At 32.4% G+C, this 24,589-nt stretch overlaps 1 protein-coding gene and 1 long non-coding RNA gene across 3 annotated transcripts; one reads left to right on the top strand and one right to left on the bottom strand.

Annotated features, from left to right (window-relative positions):
- Window positions 1-1,515: 1,515 nt before the first annotated feature.
- On the bottom strand, window positions 1,516-9,693 carry LOC135795490 (uncharacterized). 2 transcript variants are annotated; one of them, XR_010549082.1, is made up of 4 exons: window positions 9,354-9,693; window positions 7,051-7,089; window positions 2,104-2,543; window positions 1,516-1,798 (listed from the first exon to the last, which is right to left on the bottom strand). It is a non-coding gene; the product is annotated as an uncharacterized lncRNA (long non-coding RNA). The 2 variants fall into 2 exon arrangements; XR_010549081.1 differs by lacking the exon at window positions 9,354-9,693 and adding an exon at window positions 7,213-7,601.
- A 1,142-nt stretch (window positions 9,694-10,835) lies between these two features.
- LOC135796070 (uncharacterized) lies at window positions 10,836-12,573 on the top strand. The gene is made up of 6 exons (XM_065307958.1): window positions 10,836-11,133; window positions 11,187-11,279; window positions 11,338-11,480; window positions 11,968-12,099; window positions 12,167-12,326; window positions 12,379-12,573. Exons 1-6 carry the CDS (start codon window positions 11,066-11,068, stop codon window positions 12,464-12,466), a joined length of 684 nt encoding a protein of 227 aa, XP_065164030.1. The 5' UTR covers window positions 10,836-11,065; the 3' UTR covers window positions 12,467-12,573.
- Window positions 12,574-24,589: the final 12,016 nt, after the last annotated feature.

A 24,589-nucleotide genomic window follows, 5' to 3' on the forward strand; every position in this document is an offset into this window, starting at 1 on the left:
TGGATTTTCCTTCTGGACACCCTGTATATTCGCTTTTCTTTGTGTCCCTGAAAATTTTCCTTCAGTTGTGATTTTAGGGCCTTCTTTTTGCACTTTAATTTTTTTGTAACACCCTGTTTATTAGTTTCCCGGAGCATCGGGTGAATACGAACAATATTTGTAGTGTTTAGATGTTTTCCTTTATATTGTTTGAATTTTCTATTTGTGACACCTTGTATAATCGTTTTCCTTTACATCCCTGAAAATTTTGCTTTGACTGTTATTAGAATTTAACTTCTTGCACTTTGATTTTTTTGTAACGCCCTGTATATTTGTTTCCCACAGTAACGGTGAAAAACGAGGAATATTTGAGTGTTTGGATGTTTTGCTGTCAGCACTTAAATTTTTCTTTTGTAACAACCCGTATATTTGTTTCTATCTCCATCACTTAGAAAATGGGCAATTTGCTAATTTTTTTTATCTCAGTAGAACTTTTTTAAGTGGTACTTGCTAGATGTGCGTGGCTAAACAGGCCGTAAGTCCTGTTTCAATAAGGCGGCATTATTCTGTTGACTTGAAAAATCTAAACTTGTATTATATTACATTGTGTTTATTAATAAAGAAATGTTAAGAAATATTATGTCTTATGCGTTGAATGTACCCCTTCTATCATTTCAGGAAGAGTTCCCTCCCTCAGGGGATGATCCCCTCTATAAAAATTGTTAAGGTAACCTGTATGATTTGCGTACATCTTTCATTTCAGCCACAGGTCTTGTAAGAATATTTCTTAGTGTCCCCTATCTTGAGGCGACTTAAAACTTAGAAATTTTTTTACAAGTCCTTATATGTATTATCGTTATAAGGAGTTCCCTCTCTCTGGGGGTAATCCCCCACCATAAAAATTGTTGATATGCCTTATAATTCCGGGGATGAAGCGCAGAGACATCGTAGCTGTAGGATGGGCCGGGAGCAATGGACGCATCGAAGCAGTGGGTCGTAGACTGTCTAATGACACGCGCCAAAAAATTTAAAAATTCCGTCACCCCTATTCTCTTTTCTTCCTACTCTCCTCTCTTCTTGTTTTCTTTTTATTATTTCTCCTATTCTCTCTGGCTGCTCTCTCTACTTACTCCTTTTCCTTACTCCTCCACGACCTTCTTCTTCTATTTATTCCTATTGTTGCTTCCTCGTACTCTGCTTTGCAAGTTGTTTCTGATTTTTGAATCTTGAATTATTGTTGTATGCAACCCACATTTCTTAAATTTCTTATTATTTAATAAAATTGACTTCTATAACTGAGATTCGATCCATGAACCACCAGCACGCTAGCATATGCACATGCCACCTAAACCACAACGCTCACTTATCAAACTCTATTCGTTTCAGGTATAAATGTTGTTCTTTATCTCCGCATTTTAAAAACAACAACATTTATATATCACGTATACGCATTTCAAACACGGGTAGTCAAATATGATCTTTAAATCTAATTCTGAAAACGTTCATAGGAACACAGAGGATAACTGCTTCAAAAGATACTATTAAATTATATTTTATTTAAACTCATATAATCAAGACAATATATACACAAATTTAAATATGCTACATAAATTTAAGTACATGTGTTCAACGTTACTTAGTTACAAGTAACACTTACTTGTTTAATCTTCACAAACGGAACGGAAAAGATTTTACTGACTTCATTCCACACGGGAAACAATCATGGTATATTTCCACGATTAAATTATTTAATAAAGGCACAAAAATTTATAAATCCAGTAAGAATTCTTCGTATCGACGAGAGATATCCGACGGGCAACTGAAAACACGTGCATACATTGAAAAAACATCTTAATTTATACTTTCACGCGCGATAATTTATTAATTACACGTCGCATACATCTATCAATACTAAATTCTATCCGTTCTGACCGATATTAATTAAACTACCGACTTATAACCCCAAGAAACGTTAAAAATCGCCACGAGAACCAACCGACTTACAAAACATGTGCAAACTGCTACGCAACGCATGACCGAACATGCAATAATTCTATAGTAGGGGAGACTCCACCGCCGCAATACATTCTCAATGTAAGTTAACCTGTCTGCGATAATATTTACCTCTATACATAGACTTGTTGTGTATAATACACAACCGATTCAACAATGTTTTGAATCCAACGATTGTATGGTTATGTTTTCCTTTAATTTACATTTTCTCCCTGCAAGATGACGTGAAACATTTTATTCCTTATCATTGGGCGACCGCGCAAAAAACTCAAGTACTTCCTCACGACGGGCATCACGGACGGTCCGGAACCAATGGACGGACCGAAGTAGTGGGTGGTCGACCAGAGCGCCGGAGGGAGAGCAACCTGTAGACTATCTTATAGAACGACACACCAGCAAAAAAAATATTAAAAATCTGAGACACTCCTGTTTTGGGGGTGGCTTTCTCATCCTATTCTGTACTCCTACCACTTCTTCCTTATTCTTATTATTACCAACTTGTTCCTCTGAATTGTCGTCTTCTCGTACTTTGCTGTTTTTTGCTGGGGTTACTAAAACAGAGAAGAGAACAAAAGCAAGAATATTGCATAAACAATTATGAAATTCCGCTTACAAAATCGCATTAAAAGTTTCAAAACAAACGGTGAAAATCGCTTGGATCTATTAAGGAAAAACCATAGGTATTATCACATATGCATATTGAGACTATACGGATACTACTAGGTACATAGTATTTAGTACGGACAGTACTAAATATATGCAAATAAAATAAAATATAAAATTATATTACTTTCATTCGTGAATACGTAATCCATTGTATATTTTAAAATATTTATTTATAAAAATCTACGTGATTATTGGATTTACAATTTTATAGTTGAGTTAACATGTTTCGCCCTGAGGGCATCTTCATAAACTGTTAGTATTGTTACAAACGCCAATTGAAACCTTACAACCACGTGCCACAGTTCCAATTCTTTGCAATTAAATTATGTTGATATTATATTTATTATATTGTCACACGAATAGTACCTTCTAATATTCTTATAAATAAAAGAAAAATGAGCAAAATTTTGGCGGTCAGTTTGAGGCAGTTACGGCAGAACTTCGGAAAGCTTCAGGTGTGCATTCTAAAAATGCTCTCTTGCCCTATCATAAAATAGAAGAATAACAAAAATATGACATAGAGTTCCCGAAATATGGCCTGTTTTCCACCGCGTGTTTGGAAATATGCAAGAAAAGGGCAGACTTTGGCGGCTATTTTGAGGCAATTACAACCGAATTTTGCGGGAGTTAAGCGGTGCTGCATTTTAAAAATGCACCCCTGCCCTATCATAAAATAAAAAAAAAACTAACATATCACAAAGGTATCCCGAGCTATGGCTTGTTATCCACCGCGTGTTTGAAAATATGCAAGAAAAAGGCAAATTTTGGGGGCCCTTTTGAGGGTGTTACGACCAAATTTCGCGGGGGTTCACGGGTGCATTTTAAAAATGCATTCGTACCCTATCATAAAATAAAGAAAAAACTAAAATATGACAAAGGGTTCCCGAGATATGGCCTGTTTTCCACCGCGTGTTTTGAAAATTGCAAGAAAAGGTCTAACTTTAGCGGCCATTTTGAGCCTGTTACACCAAAATTTCGGGGTGCTTCAGGGGTGAAATTTAAATATGCATTCTTTCCCTATCATAAAATAAAGAAATAACTAAAATATGACAAAGGGTTCCCGAGATATTGCCTGTTTTCCACCGCGTGTTTGGAAATATGCAAGAAAAAGGCCAACTTTGGCGGCCATTTTGAGGGTGTTACGACCGAAATTCGCGGGGGTTCAGGGGTACATTTCAAAAATTCATTCTTTCCCTATCAAAAATAAAAGAAAAAATTCAAATATTAAAAAGGGTTCCCGAGATATGGCCTGTTTTCCACCACGTGTTTTTAAAATTGCAAGAAAAGGGCAAACTTTGGCGGCCATTTTGAAGGTGTGACGACCAAATTTCGCGGGGGTTCAGGGGTGCATTTTAAAAAAGCACTCATTCCCTCACATAAATTAAATAAAAAGTAAAAATATGACAAAGGGTTCCCGAGATATGGCTTGTTTTCCACCGCATGTTTTAAAAATTGCAAGAAATGGACGAACTTTGGCGGCCATTTTGAGTGTGTTTCGACCGAATTTCGCGGGGATACAGGGGTGCATTTTAAAAATGCACTCATTCCCTAACAGAAATTAAATAAAAGGCTAAAATACGACAAAGGGTTCCCGAGATATGGCCTGTTTTCCACCGCGTATTTGGAAATATGCAAGAAAAAGGCCAACTTTGGCGGCCATTTTACGGGTGTTACGACTGAAATTCGCGGGGGTTTAGGGGTGCATTTTAAAAATGCACTCATTCCCTAACAGAAATTAAATAAAAGGCTAAAATATGACAAAGAGTTCCCCAGATATGGCCTGTTTTCCACCGCGCGTTTTGAAAATTGCAAGAAAAGGGCGAACTTTGGCGGCCATTTTGAGGGTGTTACGACCAAATTTTGCGGGGGTTCAGGGGTTCATTTTAAAAATACACTCTTGTCCTATCATAAAATAAAGCAAAAACTAAAATATGACAAACGGTTCCCGAGATATGGCCTGTTTTCCACCGCATGTTTTGAAAATAGCAAGAAAAGGTCTAAATTTAGCGGCCATTTTGAGGGTGTTACGACCGAATTTTGCGAGGGCACAGGGGTGCATTTTAAAAATGCACTCTTTCCCAATCATAAAATAAAGAAAAAACAAAAATATTACAAAGGGTTCCCGAAATAAGGCCTGTTTTCCACCGCGCGTTTTGAAAATTGCAAGAAAAGGGCGAACTTTGGCGGCCATTTTGAGGGTGTTACGACCGAAATTCGCGGGGGTTCAGTGGTGCATTTTAAAAATGCACTCATTCCCTAACAGAAATTAAATAAAAGGCTAAAATATGATAAAGGGTTCCCGAGATATGGCCTGTTTTCCACCGCGTGTTTGGAAATATACAAGAAAAAGGCCAACTTTGGCGGTCATTTTAAGGGTGTTACAACCGAAATTGCGGGGTTCAGGGGTGCATTTTAAAAATGCACTCAATCCCTAACAGAAATTAAATAAAAAGCTAAAATTTGACAAAGGGTTCCCGAGCTATGGCTTGTTATCCACCGCGTGTTTGAAAATATGCAAGAAAGGGCAAACTTTGTCGTTTCCTTCGTTTTCAATATTACCCGCAATTAAAATAAACAATTCGCGAGTTATTGCAACTCGCAGGTCATAAAACATTTTCCCGAATAATATAACTTTAATAAAAACTAAACTTTCAATATTTCTCGGCATAAGAAAAGAATATAATGGTTTTGGGATGCAATAAGGATTAGGAAAAACAGAAATTTGTAATTTACCAATACAAATAAATAATTTAATGTTTTCTAATTGTCTTCGTATCAATTTACTGTATACGTTAGTTAATTAAATAATTGATGTTCACAACATCGCGACAAATTTAAATATTCGCTATTATATAAAGTATAAATATCGCAAGTATTATAATCGGAAAAGAAGAAAGTGAAAAAAAATCATAACAAAAAAATACAAGATACAAAATACGACCTCTTTTTCTCAGTATTTATATTTTATGAATACAACTCACTACCGCTACCTACGAACGGTGCCCCGAACACGAGTCACTTCTACCGATATCCTCGTATGGTGCCCTGCCCACGAGTCACCGCTACCGTCGTACGGTGCCCTGAACATGAGTCACTTGTACCGCTATCTTCGTACGGTGCCCTGAACACGAGTCACTTCTACCGCTACCTTCGTACGGTGCCCTGAACACGAGTCACTTCTACCGCTACCTTCGTACGGTGCCCTGAACACGAGTCACTTCTACCGCTACCTTCGTACGGTGCTCTGAAAACGAATCACTATTACCGCTACCTCCTAACGGCACTTGTCGGTGCAACGACAAGAACGGGTTTCAAATTTTTAATATACGCAAATTCCCTTTAAGATAAGCTAACTAAAATGAAAATCTGATTGTAGAATATGCTAAAATCAGGAAGGGGGGGGGAGAGGGGTGTTGCCATTTTGAGGGTGTTACAAACAAATTTTGGGGGGTTCAGAGGTGCATTTTAAAAATGCACTCTTTCCCTATCATAAAATAAAGAAAAAACTAAAATGTGACACAGGGTTCCGGAGATATGGCCAGTTTTCCACCGCGTGGAAAGAAAATGGCGAACTTTAGCGGCCATTTTGAGGGTGTTACGACCAAATTTTGCGGGGGTTCTGAGGTGCGTTTTAAAAATGCACTCTTTCCCTATCATAAAATAAAAAAAAAAAATGACAAAGGGTTCCCGAGATATGGCCTGTTTTCCACCGCGTGTTTTAAAAATTGCAAGAAAAAAGCAAACTTTGGCGGCCATTTTGAGGGTGTTACGACCAAATTTTTCGGGGGTTTAGAGGTGCATTTTAAAAATGTACTCTTTGCCTATCATAAAAAAAAGAAAAAACTAAAATGTGACAAAGGGTTCCCCAGATATGGCCAGTTTTACACCGCGTGTTTTAAAATTGCAAGAAAAAGCTAACTTTGGCGGCCATTTTGAGGGTGTTACGAGCAAACTTTGCGGGGTTCTGAGGTGCATTTTAAAATGCACTCTTTCCCTATCATAAAATAAAGAAAAACTAAAATATTACAAAGGGTTCTAGATATTGCCTGTTTTCCACAGCATGTTTTGAAAATTGCAAGCAAAGGGCGAACTTTGGCGGCCATTTTGAGGGTGTTACGACCAAATTTTGCGGGGTTCAGGAGTTCATTTTAAAATGCACTCTTGTCCTATCATGAAATAAGGCAAAACTAAAATATGATAAAGGGTTCCCGAGATATGACCTGTTTTCCACCGCGTGTTTTGAAATATGCAAGAAAGGGCAAACTTTGCCCTTTCCTTCGTTTTCTATATTTCCCACAATTAAAATAAACAGGACACCCTTAATTCGCGAGTTATTGCAACTTGCAGGTCAAAAAACATTTTACCGAATAATATAACTTAATAAAAACTTACCAATGTAGTGCTCATTGGATTGCTAGGGCACAGCAAGTACTGCAATTAAAAAAAAACATAAGTTAAAATATAAACATTGCATACACTAAAATATTATATTTATAAATCGGAGAAAACAAACATTCTGTGCTGAGTAGCGCAAGTCAGTTATAAGTTACTTACTCAAGTACGAAGGGATCACCTAATGACGGGAAACATCATGGCAACAATATGCATTTGGAATGTAAACATCAAACGCAAACATAAAAATTATGGATATTAAACGCGCAATTAATCATTAACAAAATACTGCAGGTGCATGTTACAACTAAATAGTCTATTGATGACCGACGAATACAATGCAAATGTAGAAAATAAGAGTCCGATGAAACGATACGAATCGCACGAAATACGTCTAGATACGCTAGCGACCGGCACGAAACTGGCTGCAATACATCGATAGCGCAAGCAACGATGCGACAGTTCCCAATAAGACAATGTGCCTGCAGCATGAACCTCTCAGGTAAAAGCAATAGATGCGCGAAGCGACCCGCCGATGACGCGCGACCATGTGCAATTGCAACTGGCATGTTACCTGCGATCACAACTATGACATGTCAACGCGCGGCATGAGGGGATGGTAACGCGACACACGGGTATCCGATAAGTAGGTAAGTGTAAATTGTGTTCAAAGCAAACACAATTCTCGTATCGAGTGCCAACGTTTGCTGATAAATATGGAAATAATTGTAGAAATGTATTCTATTCTATTTGAATGAATGCTGCTGCAGATAGTAGTCCCGCAATTAAGATTATTAAACCTAATCAAATATTAAAATTCGAGTTGGGTAATTCTAATTTCTCAGGGTGAAAGATTTTCGTGGGGTAAAAAGGCAAAAAAAACGTGGCTAAAAGTGCTAAAAAGTGCAATTTTTCATCCAATTTTTTAATTGCGAATATCTTGTAAACTAAAAGCGGTAGAAAAGAACGGATTGAAAAATATTTAATCTACGAGAAATTCTTTATAAGACAAAGTATTAAAATATTACAAGCAAAGCAAACAAGGTCGCAACAATTCATGATAAGACTACCTACGCGATTTGCAATAGACACGATATGCGATACGATCTAAACTAAACTAGAATATGCTGCATGCAAGTTGATGCCGCGAGAGAAGACGGCGTGCGGGACGCATGAGATAAAAAGTTGTTTATATCGAATAGCTGGCTGATAACAGCACTGCACACAAAATTTTTCTCGTGGCCACGTTTGTCCATAAATATAAAAATAAGTCGTATAACTCGATTTTATGATTTTTAGTACATCCTAGTGCCATCTATGAATGCTACAGATAGTAGTCCCGGAATTTAGATTACAAAACTTAATAAAACAATAGAGTTCAAATCATGAAGTTATTATTTCATATGCTAAAAGATTGACGAATTTTACATCAAATATTTAAGTGATATTTAATTTGAACATGTATTGCTATACTATTTAGGTTTATATTTAAGCCATGAAGAATTCCAACTGAATTCTAAATACAATTTATACTAAAATAAGACTCGTACGTTTCTTGCAACTTCCGTAGAAAAATTATAAATTACGCCTGAAAGTTTTCTGCTGAAAATTATTATCACATTCGACCAAATTACGGGTAAACAATGAGTCCAACAGTAAAATTTTACTAAAATAAAATTATCTGAAGAACGGTTTATAGCAACATCCGAAATAAAAACTCTTTTACAAATTTAATTTTTCTGTGAAAAATGTGTGTTTACATTTTATCAAATTGCGGGAAAACTATTAGTACAAGAGTAAAATTTTACTAAAATAAACTGCACAGAAGGAATTTTTATGTCAACATTCAAATTAAATATTTCAAATTTTCAAATTTAATTTTTCTCCGGAAAATTTAAGTTCACATTTAGTCAAATTACGGAAAAGCTATGAGTCCTAGAGTAAAATTTTACTATGATAAAGTGTTCAGACCGACGTTTTGCTCTGAACATCCGTAATATAAAAGTTTGAATATCCATTTTCAAATTTTCTGCGGAATGCTTGACCGAAATTTCCGCAAAAAGAAGTTTAATATATCCATTCTCAAAGTGCAGGAAAACCGTAAAACCGAAAAATTGATACAATAAACGATGAAAAATTCACTCACCAGTGAATTGAACACCGTAAATTTCAAATAAACAAGAAACAAAACATTAGTTATACAATTTCGGACAATGTTCAAATGAATGCGAGTTCCGGAGGAACCCAAACTTTGCCTTAAAAATCGTCTTATTTACCATAATTATTTAAATAATAATATTTACCAGGTAGAACAGGCGCCCGTCGTGTTCGGCTGAAGACAAAATTGGTTCGCACAACTCCAAAATATTATTTCCAATCACACAACATGGCCGACTGGCGTCCGACGGCAACCGATCCCAGATATACGCGAAACTGTAGTAAACACACAAAACATTGAATTCCGGAGGTTACACACGTGATAAATATTAAGCGACTAAAACCCGTCAATTAACACTAAATTCCAGCAAATATAACGAGATAGAACGAATTTACAACACGAAACACGAATATCCATTTAAATATTATTACTTATCGCACGAAGCAAGAGTTGCGTGCCGGCTACACAACAACTAGGCACGCCGACTTTCACTCGCAGGTATATTTTTAGATAAAAACATGCATCATTGCGCCATCTGAGATCACTTTTGAGTACCTCAAGAAAATACAAAGTGTATCAAAAAGTTTGGCATGCATATGAGGCAGTGAGTGATTGCCTATGTGTCAGTGTATGGTCACACACTTAAATGGCAGTGCCCGTGTGTCACACGTACACGCAACTGCGCATGCACCACCCTACCTAAACGAATAGCAATTTTTACACATAACTCACAGCTTCAAATGCAGTTGTCGCTATAATGTATTAATTCAAAATAAATGAAGTAAATTCTGCAATTTTAATGCAAATATTCATCAATCTGCCAATAAATAAACATTATACACTGCATAAATAGTCAATTTCTTTTTGTACTACTTGGCTGATAGGTTCTATAAGCGGTATTGTTAAATTCCTTCAATTGTTATGCAAAAAGCAAAATTTAAACTTTTATTATTGATGCTCATAAAAAAACGTTATTTGGAATCAAATACCTTGAAATCAAGTTTAAAATTGCAATTGTTAATACCTCACAACCTTGAATACACGGATAGATTCAAGCAATTTCGTATATAGCAAATCGATTCAATCATAGACGTATTAGCGACTAATATAAGCGAACGAAACACTTTTAATTATTCATTCAATAATTGCTATTTTGCGGATCAACACTTGGATCAATACAATGAAAAGCCATCGTTCTACATTTGCTTCAATCCTGTTGGGGTTCCTTCTACTAAAATTTTCTACAATCAACTGTAAGTAGTGTAAACATCGAAAATTTAAAATAGGTAAAAATGCTTATTTAAACATTAATGTAACTGGAAATTGTAGTAATAATCTGCTGTAAATAAAACAAATGTGTTTTATGCGTCATGTACAATTTTGAAATGATTTCAGTCAAGAGTAGACACAAGTAGACAGTTTTATGACAATTCATATCATTCATAACATAATCGTGTTTAAATACCCGCAATCAAGCGAAATTTTAGTGCTCAACACCGGGAGTGTATGTGAACATTTGTGGAATAAATAAAGCAAGGTATTTATTATTGTTATTAGTATTATTATTATTCAACGAAGCGTAAATTTACTCTAAAACGCAGAAATACAAGTCGCGACAAATAAAATTCATTATGAATATAACCTCAAAACAATAGGATACTGATATTGTTTTTAATTAGAACTTATCTTCAAGTCGTTCTTGTGGATAATCGATTATAATGTTTAGAACTGAGTGTCTGACACTTATAATAGACATGGTAATATATTTACTTGACATTTTATTTGTCAAGTATAACATAAAACATTAACAGATTATCAAGCTAAAGTGTGAAATTTATTGTGTGATTATAATATAAAATGTGTTCAAAAATTGGTAAACTGCTCAAATGGACCTGCAAACCACTCATATATCCAACTTCCAAGACGTAAGTGCGTCATAAATTATTATTAAATTATAATTTAATATATTATATTCTAGGTTTTCAAAACATCCTCCAAATCTATGTGATAGCACAATTAGTTCAGGTTTGAATATTGTCACATCAAGAATAATAACTCTTGTTGGAAACAGGTATATGTAATATTAAGAGTCTATTTGAAAAATTGACTAAAATATTGATTAATTCTAGTGATAATAGAAGACGATATAATACAGCAACTTACGAAAATGTTCGCGATGCAGGCAAAGCCAATAATGTTTGGATTATTGACGTTCGAGACCGGAGAGATATTTCAAGGACTGGAGCAATCAAAAATGCTATTAATATCCCATGTAAGATATAATCATGTAAATTTAAAACGCATTAGTATAATATGTATTTTGTAGTGAAAGAATTAGAGGCCGCTTTTCAATTCACACCCGAATATTTCTTCAATCGATATGGGGCGAGTAAACCCTACTTTGATTCGTCCATCATTTTCAGTTGTAGATCTGGAAAGCTTAGTAAGGTTGCGTATGAACTAGCTGAATCAATGGGTTATAAAAAGTATGAAACATGTTCTAAATTATGATAATAGTGATGGTTAATCAATATGTTGACATTTTTAGTTTGAAGAACTTCGAAGGAGGTTATTTACTATATGAACAACTCTGTGATTTTAACTAATGTATATTTACTAGAACTAGAGAATGTTGTAACGAGATATATTTTTCAAATAAATTTCCTATATTTTATTATTTTGCTTTCGTCAACAAACAATTTGTTTTACTGAAGAATATATGAAGTTATTGGAATTAATTGGAATTATTTTATTTTCAGGTGCAAATATGGTTACTATCGCCACATTCGAGGAGGTGAAGAATATCAAACCCGATGTGTACCTCATCGATGTGCGTGAACGGAACGAGTTGGAAGAAACTGGCACTATTCCTCACAGCATCAACATTCCATGTAAAATAAACTTGATTCAGTCGTTATATTTATATTTATACTAATGAAATATGAATCTTGTTATTAGTGGTTGAACTAGCAGTAACAATTGGATTGGATGCTGCTGCTTTTAAATCCAAATTTGGTCAAGCTAAGCCAACCCTTGACAGCAAAATCATCCTCACCTGTAGATCTGGGGCGCGTGCAGAGAAGGCTGCTATTCAGTTAAAAGAATTGGGATATAAAAAGTAATTTCTTTACAAATTGAAGTGCACTGTTTATAATGATTTTTATTTCTAGTGTGGCTTACTACAAAGGCAGTTGGAATGAATGGTCTCAGAAAACTGGAAAGGGTTGTTCTATGGAGAACAAACGTGAATGCGATTGAATTTTACACAATGCATACCCATACAAATAATTATACAATCAACAATATCGAATATTTTGTATTTTAAACAGTGAAATAGATTTATATGCATGTTTGAAAACTACAAAGCATGTATTTTATTGCTCAATAATACTAATATAGGAATTGAACGTTAATACTATACCACTAAATTGAAATATTACTATTTATTGATGAAATAAAAAGTTCTGATTATGTAAGTATATTCCAAAATAACATTTCTGTTATTTGTTCATTATTTTGCATACAGATAGAGCTAGCAGTACCGATTGATTGTTTAATGATAAAATCTTCATGAAGTAAGTTTATTCCCAAGCTTGCGCAAGAACTTGACTTCCTATCACATAAACGTCAAATCCAACGATCAAATACAAGCGCTGCATTACTTCAACTTGAAAATAAAACCAGAGAAGATTATAGCGTGTGATTGTTTATTAGTTGAAGTGTAAATGGAAAGAAAAGCAATGTGAAAGTCAAAATGGCACTGACTAAATTATACATTAATCTGTTGTCAATATCAAACCAACCCATAACTGAAAATTTAATTTGATTATCCACAAATTGTCTTTGAAATTGTTCAAGTTCTTTGATTTCTTCTTTGTACAAGTCATTAGTTTTCCTTGTTTTCATATAATTTAGTTGTTTAAGAACGTGTTGCTCAAACATTTTATTCTAAAATAGAAAAAATTTATTTAATTTTAAAAAATTGTTAATTTAATATTTGCCATATTTATAGTCGTTTGACAATTATAGCAAATCAACCAACAAATTGTAATCGGAACGAAGCTCGGCAAACTGTTTGCAAGATTAAGCCATGAAAACTCCAAACGTGCTTCAAAGATCAATAATGAAACGTAAACCATAATTTGACATACATTAAACAGGCAGATGAAACTGTAGACAAATGTTGCAAAAATCAACCAGTTGAAAAATTTATGAATGAGTTCCGCAGAACTACACAAATCAAAGTGTAATATTTTAATCATCTTTAGCACATGAAAACTTTTTAAGTTATTTTGATTTGTGTTTAAAATGTCACATAAGATATCCAATCGTTTACTTATAACATTAACAAACGCTTTATAGTGATGCACAAGTGGCAAAATAGCAATTTGTTTTAAATCAATCTTCATCATGAAACCGAGTTCCTCCATTGCTCCTAAACTGAATTTTTCTCTTCGTGAGTATTCCATAAGAAAAATTGTCATCAGAGATAGACAAGTGATTACGGTATGAAGAAGATATACAAATAAAGATGAAAATGCAAAAATTCTATATTTAAAAAGAGTATTTTTGTTTTCAATAGCATCACCTTCCATTTTTGTTAATTTGTAGACTTCATCATCAAAATTTGTAAAATAATCCACAATATCAATATATTTTCTTCTAGAGTGCAGAGCGCTGGTATGAACCACAATCATAAATATATACTGTGGTAAATTTATAATCAAAAATGTATAGATTTGTTCTTTTCTATACACAAACCCAATATATAAATTTATGCATACAAAAACTATATTAAATAGCAAACATAGCAATTGTAAAACAAAAATTAATTTAAACGTTGATATGATTATTTTTTTATTTTTAGTTTTCACCAATTTCAATGGCAAACAAAGTGCTATCTGATTACAGAGAAAAATTGGTTTTAAACTATCAACAAAATTTAATGTAGACATCTTGAAAGTGACCATTGGAATCAACAACAACAGAAGTATTACATTTGTAAATAAAAAGTAATTTATGTAATTGTTGTTGTTTAATTATTCAGAAAACTGTATTAAAATAATTAAATACGTTGATATACCGCCGATAACAGCAAATATAAGCGTGAAATTTAATACAAAAAAATCACCAGCTGTAAATTTCACATTTTCATTAAATATTTGATGTGTGAATATTTTAATTTCTTGATTTATTGCATTATCCATCGTATTTATAACACAAAGCAATTTTCCACATTTTCCTGCCTAAAAATTGAAAATTTTTACTTTTAAATTTAAAAATTTAAAATTTAAATTTTAAAAATTACTTGATATTCTGTCTCTGCACATCTATAACATATCTCCCAAAACATCAACCCTGCCGGTGTCATATACCAAACAGATAATAGCATATTAGGCAGGATAGTTAAAAGATCCTGCGCATTTTGAAATGCATGCAACATCATAAACGTATTTCCTAAAAAATGCGTGAAGAAAACCGCAATGTTTAACATCAGCGCAACGCCAAACGCATCGTTAATCAATCGAGTGACTTCACATAATCGCAAATGATTATGACAGCTGCCACGTAATGTGAATAGTAATTCTTTACCACACTTTAATTTATTGCATTCTATGCGCATATTGATTTCTTCAAAACGCACCTGTAACATGTGCACGAAACAAGTAAAATTCAACGTGTAAACAATTGTTGAAAACATTGGCATCCATAGTAATACATAAAACTCAAATGGATATTCCATTCTATAAGGTTGTATAATATTAATAATAGGCTCAAATAGCATCATTAGAAACGCGCCGAATAACCAGATGAAATATGTTAAGATGTAATGTTTTGTTCTTTCGTAATATTTAATTGGCAGTTGACATTCATGATCTATTTCGTTGATAGTACGTAAAATTATATTATATTTGTTATTAGATATAGTACTAGTTATATACATAGCTGTAATAAAAATAGTTGTAATAAAATGAATCGCCAAAGTTATGACATTGTTTAAAAGGTTTGGCCATATTGCTGTGTAGAATATGGTGCTCCTGAAGTGACATGTGACGTGTAGAATAAACAAAAATAATTTACCAATCAAATGGAGTTTATAAACGTAATTGGTTTGTGTTTTTTGTGGATCTACGAAAAATATTAATGAGGTATTAGTGACGTAGATCAGGTTTTTTAGGGAGGTGTATAATTTTTGTGTTGACATTGTCACTTCAATTCAACATGACGATAAATGTCAATAAAGGTGATTAATGTTAAAAAGAGTTTTTCATTATTGAATTTTAAAAATAAAAGAACAAAACGTAATTAATACGTAATTAATTAAACAGTTTCATCAGTGGATGTTATTTGTTAACAATAGTTGTTCTTTATTTTTGTAAATATGTTGCCGTCTTTAAGTTCAACATGGCATATAAAGCTTTTAAACAATGTATTTTTATTAAATTTAACAACAAAACCATCGAAAACTTTAAAATCGATTATTTTGTTAGTTTTACATCATTTAATTATAATTTTGTGTTGTGTGGTGTTAATATACAATTATTTACATAGAATTGCTGAAATGTCTGAAATTTATGAAAAAAACTCGATAGAATTTCATCTGTATTTTGTGCAATCAACCATAAGATATGCTTTATCAATTGGGTTATGGTTAAATGGAATCTTCAATGTTTTTAAGTATAGAAAATTTGTTAAAAAATTAAATTGTTTTGATGCAATTTTAGAAAAAGGTAGAAATAATTTCAAAACTTCAAAATTTCAACGTACAAACTTTAATTTGTGGATGTACTTTGCCGGAGCTATTTGTATAATTATATCAGTGATAACATTTCGAATAATTTATGCTTATTTTAGAGTACAGCCTGTTCTTTATAATCTTCATAATCTTAATAATTTTAATAATCACGAAGAGTGGGGTTGGTCTAATGATTTATTTTTGTTTTTTGAATTTATAATTCATTATCTGGGAACTATATTAATGATACCAGTTATTTTATATATTCTTACCTTATTGATACTTTTAAGAGAAAGATTTCGATATATAAATCAACTTTTATGTTCTACTTGTGAAAAGGGCAAAGTTTTGCAACAATTTAAAAAAGTGCACAAATTATTTCACAAATTAGTAAATCTACGAGCTTTGTTCAATGATTATTATAGTTTTGACTTGTTTATAATTTATTGCCAAATATTTATTAAGCTCGCAACAAATTTCAATATGATCATATCATACATCTGGCAGTTATCAGCTTTAATTAATGTGGAGCCAATATATCTGAATGAAATACTGTTGAGTGTGGAAGAGTGTGTTGAATTTATATTATTTGCCTGTTTGGTTGCATATTACAGCCAGGAAATCACTAAAGAGGTTAGTATACGCTTCAATTTTCTATTGCGGCACATAATTTAATATTTTGACCATATTTTAATTCAACAACTAGGTTTTGCCTGCGACTTCGTCCTGGTAGTGTTTAATAAAAATGTAATTCGTTTTTACTCTCTTGTTCTAGACATAGTATATGTCAATTCTAACAATAAGATTCGCAATTTAAATTCGAAATTATGCATATAAAGAATTGCTAATAATGCACATCAGCGCGACATCTCGGAATCAATTATTTAATTATAACTATGATTGATGATCTCAATGCCAACTTTTATCCTATAGAAAAGCGATGTCTTTAGGGTTTTCCCGGCAATTATTCAAATTTTTCTTGCCGTAAAAACTATCCTTGGACTTTAACGAACATTTTAAAAAAAGAATTGGCCAATTTGGTCTAGACGTTGTTGAGTTATGCGCTTACCAACCAATTTTGCGATTCATTTTTATATTATAGATTTGCCCTTTGATAAAAAAAAGTTTTACTAAGTGATAGCTTCTTTTCAAATTGTAATGTCTCTAAGTTTTGTGTGTTTTTATGCTTCCAAGCTCTAAACCAAAAACATGTAAAATTTCTTTCTTGAAACTAAGTCATTATAAAAAAATGTGTATTATAAATTTATTTTATTGTCATTTCAGGTGAAAACCATTACAAAAAGTATACAAAACTATTCGAAATATGATGGGCCGTTAATACAAGAGGAAATAAATATGTTCTGCATGTTGGCCGGCAATGTTGATGTTGAATCTTCAGCTGCCGGGATGTTTAGGTTAAACAAAAAGTTTCTGTTCTCAATGTTGAGTGTTGTTGTCTCTTATACAATTATTTTTAATCAAAACGGGGTTTCTATCTAAGTGAATCATTAATGATGAGAATAAGTGTATTTTTTTTTCTACTTCCACCTGTAACGCGCCACTTTGTCCAATAAATAAATATATAATCAGAGTTATTCAATGTGCAAACAGTTTTTACTGTGATTTTCTGAAGTAAAAATTTCTTTAGAATTGTTGTGATTTCAAAATTAATGAAACGACGCTAAAAAGAGAGAATAAGAAAACACAAATATACAGTGTTTCCTATTATCTTCGTCTCCGTATTGTGCGATGCTTCGTAGCTTGCCACAAGCTACTTAATTCTGAATATTTTCTGAATATGCTATAATAATCTTCAAGTATGCCAAAATTAATGCCAATAAGTGTCGTGAATATCGGCAAAAAATATTAAATAACTTTTACACTTGAAGCCAATATTATAATAAATAAACCCTATAATTATCCCACTCCTGATACTAATTTTTGTTTCATTCTGTGTTTTGAAGATTTCACTTCTACCGCGTGTGAACTGCACACATGATTTTTTAGTTATTAAACGGTCGTGAAATAAATCATCGTTTGTACAATAAATATTAAATAATAAACAGATAGCCAATTTGAATTGAAAACAATGACGATTACAATTACACCAGAAACAGGTTGATTTTTATTTAAAAATAAATAAAAAATAAAAACTAAAATAAAGAAGTATCAGATAGAAACAAAGGTAAAGGCTACAATTGACACCTTAAAAATGTCAAGGTGCTGGGGAACATCATTTCGAAGTTTCTACGTTTTTTTTTATTTATGACATTTATAATTACAGAAGAATTGCCAAAAATAATTTTGTGCATTTGTCTAATAAATCTATAAAACTAACAAAATTCTTTTGTAATCCGCCTGATTTTGCATTCGCTACAAGATTTTTTATTTGTAGAGATGTTGATTGTGATCTTCGACACTCTATCATACTCGAAAGTTATTATACCGTAAACTAAACATATTTGTTTTTATTCACATATGTAAATATGTTGTCATTTGGCAATGGCGCGATGTGAAAGTAAAGAAACCCCTTAGGTTTCCGCAGTAACATTGCTTATATAAAAGCATATTGCAGTTCAAACTTTAGTGGTAGAATAGTCTTTCGGTATTAACCATGAAAATCGTATTCGTAATTTTATTGCTTGGAAGTGTCAAGTTTTTGGAGTGTAGACCACAAGCAGATAGTACAATCATCAGCTATAAATATGAACCATTGAGAGATGTATCAAATAACGAACAAAGATACAAATACAGGTATGCAGAAATGTTTGATAATTATTTATTTTTATTACAATAATTTAAAATTGTAAATCTTGATTTTAAGTTACAAGACGAGTAATAATATTGAAGCTGAACAAACTGGAATCGTTGACTCAAATGGAGTTCTTACAGTTAGAGGATGTTTTTCTTATATGAAAGATGCGGACAAATTGTACAAAGTGTGTTACATTGCTAATCAAAATGGTTATCGTATATTGCCATCTTCACCTCAACCCAAGGAATTAGTTGGCCCCGTGGAAGAATACTTAAAGACTATAGTGATGCAGAGTTTACAAGGTGGTGGGTTAGGATAAAATAAGTTTCTAGGAGAGTGAATCTGGTTCTACAATTATCTGGTTCTTACAATCATTGTTTTCCATTCCCATATAATAAATTGTTTTTGAGTTATAATATTCTTTTTCTACGTCCACCTATAAAGCGCCAGTTTTTCCACGATTTTTAGACACAAAAATAGGTACTTTATATAGGGACGGCCCAGCCGTAGATAATATTCATTATGTACATGCATTATGCACGGGAGGCAGCAAGCGCCTGTGCATTTGCCTACGGAGCAGCACAAGGCGGTATGAAATGCCATGCGACGTCAGTCAAACATGTCAAAGCAGACGCTGCTGCTGTTCGTATCGGAGGGACACGATATGAACCAAAGCGTCATGGGCCGGCGCGCGGCATACAAAAACCGCAACGTAAAAGTAGAGTGGAAGTGGAAAAAATAGCGTAAGCACCTCGTGGCTAAACGTTGTTAAAGACTCGATTGATTGTAATGCCCTCGTTTAGCCACATGTTACTTAATATGCTATAATTTATATATTGCTATAATATTAAATAATAAAAATAATTTTTTGCTTGGTTACAACATAAAAAGAAAGTAGCAAATAATCCAACAACGGAAAATACATGTTTGTTATCTGAAGTTTGTAAAGTGACGTAGATCAATTTTTCGGAGGCGTGTTGACATTAACAACTCAACATGACGATGTCAATGAATTAATCTAAAATGGAAGAATTTTAATTTCGAAAATTGTTCAGTTAACATAACAATACTACTTACAAACTTGATTACTTAAATTAATTATGCTTTTTCAATATATATATATATATCAATATTTAAGAATAGTTGATCTTTGTATTTGTTGATATGTTGACGCCCATAAGTTCAACATGGCATATAAAGCTCTTAAACAATATTTTTCTATTAAATTTAAAAACAAAGCCTTCCAAAAATGTAATATCAATTATTTCTGTACTTTTACATCATTCAAGCGTAATTTTGTGTTGTGGAATATTAATTTACAATTGCATTCAAAGAATCATTGGAGTTCAAAGGAATTTTTCGAAAAAATCGATCGAATTTCAATTGTATTTTCTCAAAGCTATAATAAGATATGCTTTATCTATTGGATTATTGTTGAATGGAATTTTCAACGTTAATAAATATAGAACACTCGTTAATAATCTGCGTAGTTTTGACACAAATTTACTAAAACGCAAAAATAACCATACTGTGGTAAAATCTCGAGAGACAATTTATATGCTATGGATATATTTTGTGGGAGCAATTTGCATGATATCATCATTGATTGCTTTTAAAATAGTTTGTGTTATTTTGAACATGTTACAAACTCTTGCAACTTCACCAAGGTACAGAAAATGGTACTGGCATTATTTCTTTATATTGTTTTATGATATGGCTTTTCATCAGTTAGCAGTAATGTTAATGATTCCAGTTATTTTAAATATTCTTACATTATTAATACTATTTCGCGAAAGATTTGAGTGTATTAATCAACTTTTATCTAATAAAGATGGGCAAAGTGAGCGTTTACTTGAGTTTAAAAATGTGCACCAATTATTTCATCAGTTGACAGAACTGCACAATTTATTCAATGATTATTATGGTTTTGATCTGTTTCTAATCAGTTGTCATATATTTATTAAACTTGCAATCAATTGTAATATGTTAATAACTTATATATGGGCCTTAACGGATTTATTGGATGTGGAATATATATTAAAAGAAATGTTAATGCTTTTAGAAGAGTGTGCCACGTATATATTATTTGCATGTTTGGTTGTATACTACAGCGGAGAAATTACAAAAGAGGTTAGTATGCTTTTTCTTTTGAGTTAGTGTTAGCACATAGTATAGTTAGAAAATGAAATAAATTCTGTATTTGTTTAAAAATTCATTTTTTTAAATATGTGCTTATAATGAATATAATATCATTTTAGATTAGAAACATCACTAAAAGTGTCCAAAACTATTCGAAAAATGCTGATGAAGTATTAAGAGATGAAATGAACATGTTCAGCATGCTGATCAGAAATGTTAAAGTTGAAACTTCAGCAGCTGGGATGTTTGTGATAAATAATAAAATTTTATTCTCGTTGCTAAGTGTTGTTGTTTCGTATACGATTATGTTTCAACAAGATGGTGTTATTCTTCTGTAAAGAAGTAATTAACAAAAAATCTAGTCTTAATATCAAATCACTCGAAAATCTTTAATACGAATGATTGTTTGCACTAATTATTCAATAATAATAATACCTATATAGTACGAGTATATAAATAAAATTTATTTTATGCATTATCATATCTGATTATCATACCTGTTCTTAAGTATGAAGCAATTATTAAAGCAGTCTTATGTTTTTCTTCCTGTCTTCTTAAATGTGCCCATAGTTCCAAAATTGTTATGCAATTATTTCAACTTACGTTCACTTTGTGCAATTATCAAAATATGACATGATTAGCGGTGAATTTTCCGCATCTAGGATGTGTGACATAAATTAGTGCGGCGGATTCTGAAACGATTATTATCAAAATGTTATTATTATATCAGGAGTGGTAATTAAAATTGAAAATATTCTTATTAACTCAATATCAATATACTAAAATAAACAATATTGTGTAGGACTGTTTATATGAAACCTTTCATACAAATTTAGTGTTGACCATGTTGGAAATAACAAAAATTCTGCAACCATTACTAAATGTAGCAAAATTTACATTTTTCATTTCAAAAACATCTCCAGAATACCAATCAACTTATTTTAAATACTATATAATTGTAAAATATCTACTTGTTATCTTTTTTTCTTACTGTGCGTTTAAAGTCCTATTAATTTTCTTCATCTGGCCTGCAAATGGGATTAATATCACCAATAATATAAAAATCTTGGTCACATCTCTTTATGTTATAACCACATTTATTTTAACTACAAAATATAATTTGATATTCAACAAATTAAAACCGCACAACTCTACATTGCATTAAAACTACCAGCAAAATACAACCAAAAACTCCAATATTGGATATATTCAACATTTATTATAATAATAATAGTACACATTGGTTTTGCAGCTGATAATATTTCCAACTTTCCAATACACAGAAAAGTTGCTTTGAATTTTTCATGGGAGATGTACATTCAATCAATTACTCATCTTATACATGAAAATATCAACGTGGCAATGATAGTAGTACTGGTAGGTAGTAGTAGTATTTTTAGGTAGTACCTAAAAATGATTCTGTATCGGTTTGAATATATTAATGAAGAATTGCTTATCATATCTAATGAAGTCAACAGTGAAGTTATGTTAACTAAACTAAGATGGATACGTCCGTTGCATATGAAAGTGATTGAAATAGTTACTATGATTAAAACAATTTTTGGAGTTAATATACTGATGTTAATCGCCACGTTTTTTACACAGATTATTTTAAGCGGATATTTAATCATCGATATATTGGCAAGTCCTTAATTTAAGTTTTATTTCATCATTATGTGTGCCTATTTAACTGTATATATAATTTACGTGTGGATAATATGTTATATTTGTCATCAAACAGAAAAACAGATGTTGAATAATCGATGAAATGAAAACATAACTTTTTTTAATTTTTAATTTTGCAGTTTATGCGTACTGGAGACATGAGACATTTATTAGAATGTCTCGAAATCAATGATTCATACAAAGATATAAACAACGAGTTGATGATATTTTCGCTTCAAGTATTAAATTTAAAGCAGAATTTTACAGCTGGTGATTTTTTAACTGTAAATTACACACAGTCATTTAAAATTGTTGCTGCTTTAGTCACGTCTTTGATTATTTTAGTGCAATTTAAAGGTTAGTGGGAGAACAAAATAATTAATGTTGGAATTAATATGTTTAATTAGTTAAAACTTGATTTATCGACATAATCTGTTATGTATTATGAAGTAATTAAAACATAGAGGATTGTATTTCTGAAATAATATTTTTCTACTTCCACCTATAAAGCCAGTGGCGGATTATGCTCCAGTGGGGCCCTAGGCGCAAATCAAGTTTGGGGCCCCTAAATCCGAAAATTTTCAAAAACGGTTATTAGCCCAGTAAAATTAATAGTTTTAGCGTACGGGCGCCGCAAAGTCTACTTCAACATTCGTTTGTGCCAAAAACTCATTTCCTCACCACCATGAGGTAGAGTACGTGGCGCGTTTTTTTTTTATCGTGGTATCCCCAGCAGGCCTAATCCACACGCACTATTCCAAAATTTAATGGATTATCTTCCGATTCGCTCTTCGCGACGGACCAGGTGTTGTGCGTTAATTGTTTTCAGAACCGATTGAAATATCACAGGTAAAATTTTCTGCCATGCTATCCGCGATGGGATTATCGTTTTCAATGCTATCTTGGTTCTCGAGTTCATAGTACGTGTGCTCAAAAACGGTAATCGTATTTAAATACAAATTACAAATTTACTTTTCTTGCCTTCTCTTGGGCAAAGATTTCAATAATTTTGTCGTACTCTAGTTTTTTTAAAAATATCATTTTCTATAAACATTAATGCGAAGTCATTTAAGTGCTCTTGTGAAAGACTATTGCGCAGATAGTTTTTGACTCGTTTTAAAACTGAAAATGTCCTTTCTCCACTTGCATTAGAAACGGGCAAGGTAAAAAAAATTTGCAGTATTGTGTGTATACAGTAGAATCCGTTTATTATGACTCCGCTTATATTGACCAACCGGTTATTATGACGTAACTACACTACCAAGTTTGGTTTTCATATAAAATTCTGTATAAAAAAGTCGGATATAATGACTTCGCTTACAGTGACATGTCGCTTATTATGACCCATTTTTAATAGATTATGTCCGGTTATAATGACCAACATGATTCTTTACACCTCCGGTAATGTTCGTTGATTCCCGACGACGTTCGACACGTGGCGAACTTTTTATATTTATTGCTACATTTCTTTTATGATTGTCAAATTACTTTTATGTATTTACTATCGGAAAGACCAAATGCTTAAATAATAAATATAAGCATTCGGGCAGCAGCACCTTGACCACGACTTAATCCGTGTTTTCCATTAATCCGAATTTGGCGTGGGTCATTCGACAATCTCAATGCTTTTTAAAAAACAAGAACCGTATTAAGCAATCGTTCAATTCAAATGTTTTGAAACCGAAGAGGCTTCGAAAATCACAAGAAAATTAATTAAATGAAAAACAAAAGCAGACAAAAATTACAGATTACTTGCAGTAAAAAATACACTTGTATGTGTTATAATGTGCTGATTACGTGCAATTTTGATTTTGATTTAATATGTATGTATATGTACATATTTACATAAAAAAGGGTTTTCATTTCACAAAACGCTTTGTATGACGTCCGCTTATTATGACGTGTTTGTCAATTCCCTTCGATGTCATTATAACCGGACTCTACTGTATTTGGAAAAGTTGATTTTAGACCATTACTTAATGTTGCATACATTTCATGTGGATCTCTAATATTTTCTTCTTGTATGTATTTTAGAAAATGAGTTAACTCATCAGTGAAATATTCTGACTCAATATCTTTTTCATAC

The sequence above is a fragment of the Atheta coriaria genome, unplaced genomic scaffold (genome assembly GCF_025399875.1).
Source record: "Atheta coriaria isolate IRGN ID8LTWV9N9 unplaced genomic scaffold, Caltech_Dcor_3.1 hic_scaffold_7_pilon, whole genome shotgun sequence".
In the NCBI taxonomy this organism is placed as follows: Eukaryota; Metazoa; Arthropoda; class Insecta; order Coleoptera; family Staphylinidae; genus Dalotia; species Dalotia coriaria.

What these genes read in the sequence shown, in the direction of transcription:
- LOC135796070 (XM_065307958.1), top strand. Translation starts at nt 11,066, where the DNA reads ATGTGTTCAAAAATTGGTAAACTGCTCAAATGGACCTGCAAACCACTC. An exon ending in ATATATCCAACTTCCAAGAC is followed by an intron (nt 11,134 to 11,186) that starts GTAAGTGCGTCA and finishes ATTATATTCTAG; the next exon opens with GTTTTCAAAACATCCTCCAA. An exon ending in ATAACTCTTGTTGGAAACAG is followed by an intron (nt 11,280 to 11,337) that starts GTATATGTAATA and finishes GATTAATTCTAG; the next exon opens with TGATAATAGAAGACGATATA.